Source organism: Cryptomeria japonica, chromosome 11 (genome assembly GCF_030272615.1).
Source record: "Cryptomeria japonica chromosome 11, Sugi_1.0, whole genome shotgun sequence".
In the NCBI taxonomy this organism is placed as follows: Eukaryota; Viridiplantae; Streptophyta; class Pinopsida; order Cupressales; family Cupressaceae; genus Cryptomeria; species Cryptomeria japonica.
The window spans coordinates 57,889,679-57,903,022 of NC_081415.1; the positions used below are offsets into that span (position 1 = coordinate 57,889,679).

General features: G+C 39.1%; 1 protein-coding gene across 3 annotated transcripts in view; it reads left to right on the top strand.

Moving 5' to 3' along the window:
- Positions 1 to 13,344, top strand: part of LOC131051361 (protein MICRORCHIDIA 2) — a 219,274-nt gene that overhangs the window by 46,011 nt on the left and 159,919 nt on the right. For all 3 annotated transcript variants that reach the window (XM_057985847.2, XM_057985846.2, XM_057985845.2), the window contains exon 4: positions 13,255 to 13,289. In XM_057985847.2, the coding sequence (XP_057841830.1) occupies positions 13,255 to 13,289 (35 nt within the window). The remainder of the gene's footprint in view (positions 1 to 13,254; positions 13,290 to 13,344) is intronic.

The window sequence follows — 13,344 nt, forward strand, 5'->3', positions numbered from 1 at the left end:
TTACCATTCCACCATATACAAGACCAAAGAGGAGACCTTAAGAATTTTTGAAGCAAAATTTGACTCCTATGCTGAAGTAATCAACAAGCAATGGTTGCAAAAGCCAAGGGCTTATCACACCAAAATGCCTAATGAACTTTTCCGGACAGATTTCAAAGAAGAATATGGAGACCTCATCCTATTCCTAAACAAAGTCACAGGAAGCCTTCAAGCCTCCCCATTCAAGCTTTGGATGTTCTACTTCATTGAGGAGGTCACTTTCTGTGTCAAGATGATAAATTGGGCAAAAATAATCAGTAATAGCATAGATGAGCAGCTGAGAAACATGGAGTACACAAAGTCTTTTTACATGAATTCCTACATCATTTACATGCTGACAAGATGCTACAGATATAAGGGATTGATTTGCAAAGGCGTTGTGGGAAACAAGGATGGTCAATTCAAAGCATATGATTGCTATCCGCAATTGCATATACAAGAGAAATCCCATTTCAAAAGAGTCAATGATGAATTCCTAATGTACATCACCAAGATATTGCAAGGAGGCATTCATCAACGATTGACACAGGAGGCCAAGGATTTGATAGGCAAGTTTTGATCTTGGTATATTCAATTCCCCAGATTCACATACCCAAGGGTCCAAGGATTTATAGGATGCCCATACAAACTTCCAAGATATCCTACACATAAGATGATACTGCTAGAAGTCATCAGACAACTGTACACATATGAGAACATTTAAAGAGGCAAGAAAAAGGCTGAAATTTCTTTTCCCCTTTTCATTGGAAAGATGTTAGAATCATGTCCATTAGCACAGGTAGTTGAGAAGGCAGATGTGGAAATGCAATGGTACCCATTCTCCTTCTATCGATCGAGGTCCAACTTTGATCTCGGATGGCAAACAAAAAGAAGTATAAACACAAAGTTGATCTTGAGGATTTATCGGTCAATGTGGTTGATGAGTATGAAACAAGAAAGAGAATGTGGTCTAGGATATCGGTGAGTATGATCAGAAGTAGAACAATTGAGCTTTTTCCCATACTTGATCAATTAGAAGATGATGGAGATTACACCAAACCATGCTATGAAGAAGAAAAGATAAACCTCTTCCTGCAACAAATTGGTTTGAACCATGCTATGATGGATACATTGACGAGGCCAGTCATGAAATACACTAAGTGGTGGGTGGATCAGCAGACTCACAAACTGAAGGAGAAGAATACATCTTCACCTATGATTTAATAGGAAGCATGGATTCCTGTTCTTCTGACGAGGATGAAGTGAGTCACAATGCTGAGAAACCAGAAAGTGGAAATTCTAGGAAAAGGAAGGATACAATAGAGAGTTCACTAAGGTCAAAAAGAAAGAGGACTTAGATGAGGAAATTATACACAAGAAACAGAAAACAAACAATGCATCTTCCTCTACCAGCACTTCTTTGGTTGAAAAAGTTGGCTTATGCACAGATAGGAACAAAGCTCCAGTTGCAGACAATCTACAAATTGAGATGGAGATTCCTCCAATTTGTGAAGAAACAAATGAAGAACCAGTTCAGCAGCAAGTTGTTCCTGATAGTCTTGATAATCCAATGACAGTAATGGATGAGGAATTGGAGAATATTGAAGTTGATAGCTTGGAATGAGATTTTTAGGAGGGAATGATTTCTGCACTCAAGGGAAATGAAGGATATGAAGAAGGTGATGTCATTGAATAACCAATAGTACCAGATTGGTTAATAGAAAGAATGAAAAAGAAGGCTATTATAGAAGTCCATCCAATGGACGATTCAGGAGAGTTTTTAGCTAGATTGAACCGGCCTGTGGAAAAGAAGAAGGCAAATAAATATTCCTTAATCCATAAAGATGGCACAGGATCTCGTTTAGTATAGGTGGCCATTCCAAAAGTTGACAAAACAAAAGAAGACATCACTCCTGAAATTATGAGCTAATGATTGTGGACTTAGGTCTTGCTACAAAGGAACAAGAAGTCCAGGAGTTAGATGATTTAGTCAAGGCCATCAAGGAAAGGCTAAGGAAAGAAGAAGAAAAGGACAAACTCAAAGTTGACAATGAACAATTGAAGGATTATATCCGACATTTGATAAACCCTATTAGAAGAGAAGAGGCAGCAGTCACTCCACCTTTGGCTCTTCCACAAGAATTAGTTGAGAGCTTTGAAGGAATGAAGATGGCAACCAAAGAAGTCAAGGAATGGATTGCAGAAGTTGCAGACAAGGCCATCAAATTCGTGGAAGAATTGGCACAGGTTTATGGTCGGATCTCTTCATTCATATATAGAATCCAAAGCATAACTAAGTGTTTTAAAACTGTTTAAGAGAAGACAATCCCATGTCTAAAGGTGCTGAAAGGAATCCCTAAACAAGACTTAGTCAATGGAAATGTAATTGATGCTAAGGCATCATATGACTTCAACACATGGTATCACGCCTTGTTGGCTAGAGGAGAAGTCTTGGAGAAGATGGAGATTGATGGTGCCAAAATAGAAGAAACAATCAAAGAAGTCCAACACAAGGTCTTCGTCACAGTCTTTGATTTGCTTGAGCAGGAAATAGTCCGAGACAAGGACATGGATGTAGAGATCCTGAAAGCCAAAGTCTAGAGCAACTTCTTCACTTCTACAAATCCAACCAAGAAGCAACATTTTAGCAAGGCATCCTCATTTCTGTCCATTGAGGATGGTTTTGGAAAATTGGAAATAGATTGGATAGCCACTTTTGTCACATGTGAAGATGAGATGGACCTAATGGAATACAAGATAGACATTACACCAAGTGTCCCAATGGAAGAGCTCGACCCCATAGTGACCAGGTTCATTGAATTTGCTGCCAAAGAAAAGGATAAGGGACGCCCACTTCTAGAAGAAAGGTGGATTTAATAGTTATTTATTTCTCATTGGTCTGTTTTGGATAACTATTGTAGCTTGCCCTAATTAGGGTTTAATGTTTTAATCTTGGCCATTGATCCTAGTTTGATCCTAGCCATTTATTTATTTTGTACTCCTAGTTAAGGCTCCTCCCTCTCATTTGTAAAAGTGAGATTTTAGAAAAATTGTTGTAGTGATATTTCTTAAGTAATAGACATAATTCATTGAAGTTTGGTGAATCTTTGTACACTTTTGCAAGTTAGCATGGTTTATTGGCTCTCATTAGAATAGATTTAATTTTCAAGTTGATAGATTGAATAGAGGATTCATAATATTGCTTAATGTGGAGTTGATTTGTTCATACTTTTTATAATTGAATGATTTTCAATTATTTTGCAAAGTTAGCCTAAACAAGTAAATGAAAACTTAAATTCTATTACTATATGCGTTGTTCAACATGTTGGTGAATATAAGTGATATGCAAATCTTTTGAATACCTTTGAAGATAGCACTGTTTTTGTGTAGTTGTTGAATTTGGTGAAACAAGAATTGGTTTAAATTCCACTTTTGCAATTTCTGTCTCCAGAGTTCATGGGATTAGCTTAGGATTAGAATTATCTTCCTAAACCCTCACCCTTTTTCCCTTTTTCTTCAAGTCTTAATAGAAGTAGGATTGGAAAGAGCTTATTGCGAAATCATTCCAAAAGAAAAAGAGAAAAGAAAGTTACAAGTATCGGGAATTAGTAGAATCCTTAGATTGATTAACTCCTTGAACAATTACGTAAGTCATCCTTGAGATTACTAGCAAATCACAACGAACCAATTGAGACTATCTTGATGCATTTGGGAACCTTGGTTGTCTTTGTGATCACACAGTTCAGCTGTTTAGCACATAGAAGATTTTGATCAAGAGAGAATATGATATCTCTGGGTATTTTATTCTATGCTGAATGTGCATAAAATCACACCGACACATCCCCAATGGGGTTGAGGAGTAGCACCCCTTGTGAGGTTCTGTGAGCCCTTGGTGGGGTTGAGTGGCAGTGCCCTGACACATTCCTTGTGGTGATATAGGGTGGGGTCAAGAGGCAAAGCCCCCGCCACCAACCCGAAAACTAAGGCCTTTGAAGCCACATAAACCTTCATGACACATGCCATTTTCACAATTTTATCACTTAAGGTCGAATTTTTGTACGTGGGTGCTTTTTTGTTTATAAGAATGTTTTAAAAAATTGACTTTTGTTTTCGGGCAGCCCTTGGCCCCCCCTGGGTTCACTTGGGTTTGTCCTAGAACCTCTGTTGTGCACTCTTAAGTTCCTTGTTTGTGGAAGGACTCACATGGACCTTGGGGCACCCAGGAGGGACTGTGGGTGACCCTAGTGAGGAACCAGCCTAGGACCTTGTTGACGTGTATTTTGTACACAACCAAACACAGAATAAAATACCCAAATGGTACCTTATCCTCTCTTGATTAAAGCCTCTAAATGCTGAAGATATTGCAAAAAGGATCAATCAGGGTGACTTCAAGGTTCTTCGTTGTAGGATCTCTACGTGTGGATAAGCACCGGTGGTCGTTGTAAATGCTGTTTCTTCAAGGGGTCTTACGCACTTTCTGAGAAAGCTGGTCCGTGTTGCTCTCGTTTGACTGTAGGAACAGGATTTTCCTAATACTAACAGATTCTCAAAAAAGATCAAAAGATAAGGGTTTCAAGAGATGAATGCTAATCTAATCCTAAGAATGACTCAATGTAAGCTGGACTTGGTAAGATTCTACCAATTTCAGTATTGCCAAGAAATTACAACTCTACTGGAATTGATGCGATCTTCTAAGGTGATTAGTGATTTTCAAATCATCAAGGATTATAGATACTATCGTAAAGATACATATCAATATTTCAACAATGATTGAATGTTTAAGCAATCTCAATATCTCTAGTTGACCACACAAGGCGTCCTTACAATCAATAAGAAGCTAGTGGTTTGGATATGAATCTCACCAAAGATCAAGCGCAACACTTAGTCCTTCAAACTTAAGTACTATTTCGACTGAGAATGATTCAAGAAGATAAACAACCATGAAGATATCCACAAGCATTGCAATAAAACACCATAACTTCAATATTTTATTGATCTCAAAGCAAAATAGACAACAATTGTTCAAAATTCTTTCTTCACTACTCAATCTTGCTACACAATAACTTTCTTCTCTCTAAGCTCTAACTATTATCTCTCATCTATTCTCCATATTATCTAATGACAAAATGAAAATGAGTGAGGGTATATATAGCATCCTCAATTACAATGAATGGCCCAGATCGAAAGAAGATCAATGGCTGAGATTTTGACACCTAAACCCTAATTAGGGTTTGTTACAAAAAGATCCCCATTTAGATAAACATTATTAAATGCATAGCCAATATTTAATTGGCACAAATATCGAGAAAACATAGACCAATAGGAATTGAGCTGCCACATCATCCTATAACAACTTTTCATCTAGAAGCTTGTTCCCTTTCCTATGTTCTTTCTTAGCATATCCAACGAATCTGGACACAATTCCTTCAATCTCAGCAATGGGAATCTCAGGAAGATTCTTCATCCGTTCTTCCAAGTGAATGACCTGATCAAAAGCAGTGAGAAGAGCAGTCTCCCATCCAGGTTCAAGTTCTTTGATCTTCTCAATCAGGAGCATGGTAGTGAACATCAAATCTCGTTGCTCATCTGTGATGACATTCTCCTCTTTGCAAAAAATGACCTTGACTCTTTCCTCCAACTCTTGGATGTCCACATCTGTCTCAATCTCGATCCGCCTGCCAAGAATGGTACACAATACTTCAAACACTTTATCTTGAATTGGATGGATGATACCTTCAACTTGACTGCATTTGGTGCTGATGTCTTCAAAAAGAACCTCTTTCATCTGGAGCAGAGCTGACCACTGTAGTAGGTTATGAGTTCCTCCATCCATTATCTTTTCTTGTGCCAGGATCCGTCTTGGTGTTTGTCTTATTACTTGCAGGACAGGAATGATAACATCTCTAGTGTGAGCAAAAGCAGCTACAGTTATCATTAGATTATGAATAATCTCAAGGACCTGGATAGCTCGATGAATTGTCTTCATCATTCTTGTTGCAAATTCAACACCTACCATGTGGGATTTATCAATCCAAGAGCTCATAAGCTGAACCAAGCTTCTGACCCTTTCTCGTTCGCCAACCGATTCAAGAGGAAGTGCTTGTAAAGGAGATACTACTGGATCCTGACGTCTCAAGGGCTGATTGAGATGACTAAAATAGCCTCTCCAAGCACCGACCTCTCTTTCAAGCTTCCTATTCTTCTCCATTTCTTCCTTAAGTTTGTCTTTAAGTGCTTCGAATGAATCGGTTGCTTCTTCCATTGCTTGTTCAGTAGTGAGTGGACCAAGCTCAAATGTTTCTAAGTCATACTCATCTGCAAGGATCTCACTTTCATACTTGTCCACTACTGGTGTAGCTATTTGCAATTTCCTGGATCCTGTTTCATCCCTTATTACCTTGGACATCTTCATGGCCTTCTTCTTTTCCATTACCTCTTGAGAATTTCCTATAAGGCTTTCTAAATCAAACACATCTTCTTCCTCTTCAAACACAATCACCCTTGTCAGTCTCCCTTTTAACCAATCCGGGATGGCGGATCTTGTTTCTCTTACTTGTATTTCTTTAGGCAATGGTTCATCTTCTCGGAGAGGAGATGTCGCTTCATAATCATTCTTCTCTTCATGTAGCTCATTAGCATCAACTTGGTGAGATTGGCTTGATGAATGTCGAGGCGTCTGCCCCTTCTCTGGCTTGTCATTTTGTACCATAGATTCCATAGATTCATCAACTTCAGGTACCATCTTTTCTTGACCTTCCCCTTGGCTTGCCTTATTTTCATGTCGAGAAGATGTGCTTGATGGGTGATCTCGACTGGCCTCTTGTTTCTTCTTGGAAGATTCCCTTTTCTCAGGTCTTTCTTTCCTCTTTGCACCTCTAGGATGAGAAGTATTCTCACTCACGCTTGCTTCTCCTTCTTCTGGTCTTGCCTCCAAAGTAAAAGTCATTGGTATGTTCTGTTCTCTCAACTTCTGATGCTGTACATCCACCCATCTGCGAGTACATGATAAAACAGGAGCCATCAAAGCTCTCAAGTCCAAAACCTCGGGCTCATCCCAATCTATCTTCACTCTTTTATCTTCTTTGTCATAGGACGACTGGAGGTATTTGCCATTATCTTGGGCTTGATTAGCTACTCTATAAACTTTGCATTTCCTGATGAAATCTAAAGGTAGCCTGGAATGCATCTTTCTTTTAACTTCTAAATCACTTGAGAGATTCATCCAAAAGTCCTCCACCTGATACTCATGTCTGTACTTCTTACCAACTGTCTCCTCCATATAACCGTAAGGATCAAAATTCTCCTGCAAGGCAAAGGATGTGAATGAATATAAAGATAATTCCTTCTCTGCATCTTCCGAGGCTTGAGTGTTAGGACATACCTCAACTGAATTCCCCAATATGATGGGCGCGGGAATTCCATTTCCATGCTTGTGTCTGGATGCCTTCGCATAAGCTGCCAACTGTCTGGTCACCTCAAGTAGCACTATCCTGTCTGTCGGATATCTCGGCAACATGTAGGGAGGTGAAAGACACCCATGAACTCTGATGTATGTAAACTTTTGAAACTGGATGAACCATGCACCATACTTCTTCACAAGTTCTTGTGCATCCAGAGATAGTCGATTATGAATCCCACCTTGCAATATCCTAGTGATGTTCATTGTGAAGGTATCATTGACTAACTTGTAGTCACTTCTAGGCGGATGATGCAGATGAACATAAGAGTCACAAACTCTCACTTCTCCGGGTCCTCTTCCAATCACTCCTCTGTGAGGTAGCCCCGCATACTCGAAACTCCTGATCAAGGCATATATAACATATGAGCTCATATGGAATGATTTGGTAGGTCTTAGTCTTCTCAATTGCACATCCAGACTATTGCTAATAATTCTGGCCCAATGAAGCGTTCCTTTTCCTTGGACTATCACTTGAATAAAGAAGAACATCCACTTTTCGAAGTAGAAGGCTTGAGGAGCCCCTGTAACTCGATTGAACAAAGTTATCAAATCTCTGTACTCCTCCTGGAAGTCGATCCTATGCGGTGTGTTGGGAATCTTGTTCAGGCGAGGTTGACTTTTGAGCAACCAATTCTTATTGATGAGATTTAGACAAGTATCGGGATCATCCTCATACATTGACTTGGCTCCTTTTAAGCTTTTGTAAATCATATCTTTATGTTTTGGAAGATGAAGAGCTTCACTTATAGCTTCCTCTGAAAGGTAAGCTAAGGTGTTCCCTTCCTTGGATACGATCGACCTTGATTGTGAGTCATAGTGGCGGGCACACTCGATCATCAGCTCATGACACTTGATTGCTGGAGGGAAACCTGCCGCCTTGATGATGCCACTTTCAATTATCTTCTTCGCAACAGGTGATGGCTTGCCAATGTAGGGGACCTCTCGAAACTTCTTCACATTGAAGTTTCCTAAGTTGGTGTCTCCGATATTACTCCACTTGGACACGATCCTGGTCTCCAATTCGTCATTCTTCTGATCTTCCTTGATGAGAGTCGGGCGGCTAGTAGATGCTCCTGCCTTTGGAGTTGCCATCTTGACACCTACACAACATTTCAAAATTAGTCCTTGAGCATTAAGGGGTAGAAAATAAGTCTCAAAAAGATTCAAGATATTAATTAGGAAACTTCATGATAAGTCTAGAGTTATCATTTCCTAATTAACCAATCAACACCTAGACTTTTCTAAAAAAAATTGTCTAAAAATCAAATCTTGAACAAGAATGTTAAGATAATTTCGCCATACCTCCTCTTGAGTACTAACTCTAAGACCTTTGAAAAATGATGCAAGAAAAATTGATTTCGCTAGGCAAAGTTTAGATCATAGCCCTCTCTTGGATGAATTGCGCCTCCACTAGCTTCAAAAAGAATAAACTCCACCCTCCTTAGCCTTCAACACTTAGAAGAAATTCGCTTCAAACCAGCTATATTTCGCACCTCCAATTTGCTCTCCAATTTCGCACTTAAAGGAATGATTGAATGATTTGAAATGTGAAGTAACACTCCTCCAATATATAGAGCGCTCACCCTACTCCCTTACAAGGCCGACTTGGCAAAAAAAAGGGGTAAAAAAAAAAAAAAACTCCAAAAGGGTGGCCGACTTGCAAAATAAAGGCAAAATAATGCCTTGAGCGCTTATTTTTAATTCAAAAAATTAATTTTAAATGCTTCCAAGATAAAATTTCGATTTTTTCAAGGCTTCAAATTAATTTATTAAATGCAAAATGCCTTTAAAATTTTAAATTAATGGGAATTTAAATTTAATTTTCCACATGCCTCAAATTTAGCAATTTTGGCGATCTAGTGCAAATTGGGGAATATCCATGTTTAAACAAGGCTCAAGGATGCTTCATGATGATTTCACCCTGGACCCTCTCCAAGGGTTAGGAGCGATTTTCCAATTTTAGCCTTGAATACTTCGCATCTTGACTCCAAAATCTCCTGGAGGGTGAATTCATGTCCAGTTAAGGTCTTGCATTTCAAATTTTGGCATTATGCATGAGGAATTTAGGTGGAAGTAAGGATTTCGCCCTGGACCCTCTCCAAGGGTCAGGAGCGATTTTTGCATTTTGACTTTGTAATCCACCTTAGCTTCAATTGTTGAACTCTCAACGCAATTTCATGATCCATTTCCTTGCGCCACCAAGTTACTTCATCAAAAATCTCGAAGGAAATAATGCCTTTAGAAGAATTTCGCCCTGGGCCCTCTCCAAGGGTTAGGAGCGATTTTTCAAATTTGGCTCAAAACTGGCATTTTTCAAAGTTCAAAATCTCTTCAAGGCATCTCAAATAGGTCTGCTCACTGAATTCCAGACTTTGCTCTATCCAACTTAGAAAAAAAAATGCACTTTTTCCCTGGACCCTCAGCAAGGGTCAGGAGCGATTTTTCAATTTTGACTAAAAGTCTTCATTTCCTCATTAATACACTTCTCCACCAAGCAAGATCATGTTCATGCCTCCAAACTAAGCAAGATTTTGTCTTTTCAAGTTTTTCGCGTTGGTCCCTCAGCAAGGGTCAGGAGCGATTTTTCCTTCCTAGCCCAGGATCATCAAGTTTTAGAGGCAAATTATTATTCATCATGTCTTTGAAGGCCTTTTTACCTTAGCCTATCCTTGCCTTAGCAAAATTTTGAAGGAAATATGTAGTTTTTGTGATTTTCGCCCTGGACCCTCAGCAAGGGTCAGGAGTGACTTTTTGGTTTTAGACATAGCCCTTCATCCTTTAGACTCCAAATCGCCTCTAAGGCATAACACATCGCGTCCTCCTTCTATCCAAGCAAGATTTTGTCTTAATTCTTCAAAGAAAGGAGAGAAACTTGGAAATTCGCCCTGGACCCTCAGCAAGGGTTAGGAGCGATTTTGATAATTGCCTTCAAATATTGCATTCTTAACATTCCTTCTTCACTTCGAGGCTATTCAAACATCATTTCAAGCTTGTGCCTAGGCTTTGCTTCGCTCAAACTTGGAGGAAAAGGTCCAATATTAGGTTTTTCGCCCTAGGCCCTCAACAAGGGTCAGGAGCGATTTTCCCTACTTAGTTTGATTGCTTCTTTGTTGATCGTCCAAGTTATATTCAATGGGAAAAACATGCCTCCTTTCATCCATTCCAATCATAAAAATCATTTTGACTTTGCAAGAAAAATGTGTTTTTGAGGATTTCACCCTGTACCTTCAGAGAGGGTCAGGAGCGATTTTTGCCATCTAGACCAAAATGCTTCACTTTTCATCTTGAAATGTCTTTGCTAAGGAAGATGTCATCTTGCATCATGCTATGAATAAGAATTTATGTCCAAGAAAAGTTAAAAAAAAGTGCTTGTAAAGAACTTCGCTCTGGACCCTCAGAGAGGGTCAGGAGCAAAATTACCCTTCCTGGGCAAAACTCCTTCATCTCGTCATCTTCCATCAAGTCTGGATACTCCATCGTGTTCATTTCATCACTCACCATGCCTTTGACATCTCAAATCGACCAAACAAGGCTAGAAATGACCCCCATAAGATTTTTCGCCCTGGACCCTCTCCAAGAGTCGGGAGCGATTTTGATGATTTCAACAAGATCCTTCATCATTTCAAGTTAAAACTCTTTCAGGCGGGTGGAGAAAGTCATTCATTTTCCATTCATGTTCAAAACTTGGTCTCTTTCTATTGCAAAATGAGGGAAATCAAAATTTCGCCTTGGGCCTTCAGAGAGGGTTAGGAGCGATTTTTGTCCTTAGTCTCTAAAATCCATCACTTTTCATGTTTTCAAACCTTCAAAAGCATCAAGTCACATCCAATCATCCTTCCGGGAGACCCTGCACAAAATAAGTTAGCCAAAGTCAGTGATAAATAAGCTTAAACAACATTTTCGCCCTGGGCCTTCAGCAAGGGTTAGGAGCGAAATTACCCTTTTAGGCTAAAACTGTTCAAAATTTTAAGTCTCAAACCGCTTCACAAGGCAAAGTTAGTTCATTTTCAAGGCCAGGAACCAGTTAGCAAGTCCTCTCAAAACAAGAAATTGTGTTTAGGATGAAGTTCGCCCTGGACCCTCAGCAAGGGTCAGGAGCGACTTCTCTGTTTTAGGCATCATCTCACTTTACAAAAAAATTGATCAAAACTCCCCCAGGCAAGAACACACAATTTCTCCTTCAAAAATGCTAACACTTAGTCAAAATTGCGAAGGAAATCCAGTCTACAAGGAATTTCGTCCTGGACCCTCAGCAAGGGTCAGGAGCGAATTTACACTATCAGGCTCTTGATCTATTTCATTTCCTGTTTAACTTAGCTCACTAGACTCATTTTCTTCATTGACCATGCTTAACTGACTCCGACTTGGAAACAAACTGGACTTGACCCTAAAAACCCTTATTAGACCTAACCTAAGACCTATTTGACTCCCCTGAAAGGCTTACCTCATTTCAACAATCTCAATTCTTCAGGAAGACACTTAACAATTTTCCAAAATTTGACTGGACTTAGCTTGAATGACGCAAAAAAAGGAACCCTTAAGGTTTAGCCCTAGTCCAGACAGACAACTCACTCACTCAAAACCCTAAAAGCAGAGAGAAAGGAAAGCAAAAGCAAAAAAGAGGGGGTCCCCATTCTAATGGGGCGATGTGTGAAATGGTCACAACAGACCTGAACCTGAACTGTACACATACGTTATATAAGTTCCCATAGGGAACTCGAGGTGCTTGGGAGGGACCTTGGGTGAACCCAACAAGGAACCAATTGGGACCCTAACTTGAACTGTACCCATATGAGTACTGCGGGGGGGGGGGGGGGGGGGGTTAGAGGAATCCAGTAACAGATAAAAAAGTAATAAAATTTTAAAAAGGTGCCCGGTTTGGCATGGATTCACCATGGGTACTACAAAGTGCCCCAAGGTTTGTTGAGGTATGCTGCAGCAGCGCACCCTTGTGAACTTGTTGATGCTTTGTAGTGCCCTGTGTGAGTTTGTGCCAAACTGGGTCATGTACTTGCACTAGGCATGAATTGGGACCCGTTTTGTGGGTAAATTTAAGCAAAATGGCTACATAGATGTTTTCGTTTATGTAAATGCTTCATTCTGGATTTATTCTTATCTGCTGTTCATGAGAAGCCCATTTCATTTTTATATCACCTTAGTTTAAAATTCTTGATATTTTATGTTTCATAATGCTTGCTAATTAAGGATTTTACTTGTTTGTGTTTTCTTCTACAGTCACTTTTTGTGTTTGAAGGAATTATTGATTATGGGAAAGGGAATAGAAGAATTCGTTAATTCCACAGACCATAAAGACTTCAGGCCTTAAATATTCAGTTTATCAAAAATGTTTTGTGGATATATATTATTCCTTGAATTGAATGTGAAAAAGAAGTAAAACTTAAACATAATGATTGTAATCATGTTCTTGGCAATTTCATTTTTTGAGATATTGTTTTGAGTTTTGTTCCTCTTGCTGAAGTTTTCTTTTTTCTTGTTTCCTTCAATCAATCTAGATAGTAAATCTCAGTTGTTATTTATCTCGACTTTCCTATGGTTTGCATTCTCCTTTTGTGGTGATAATCCCGTACTTGACAATTTCATTTATGAGATGCTGGTGTGTACATTGTTTCTCTTGCCGAGAGTCATTCTTTGTCTTATTTCCTTCATTTTATTTTTTAAGAAAACTCTAGTTATTAATTTTCTCTTACTCGTTTAGAATAGGTATCTTTGAGTACTAATTATTGAGAGCACTTCTGATCTAATTTTCTATTTAACAGCAATTGCAGAGCTGCTTGATAATGCAGTTGATGAGGTAACACACCTTAATCTTTGCCATATTAGTGCAGAAAAATAGTATTGTTGAGAAA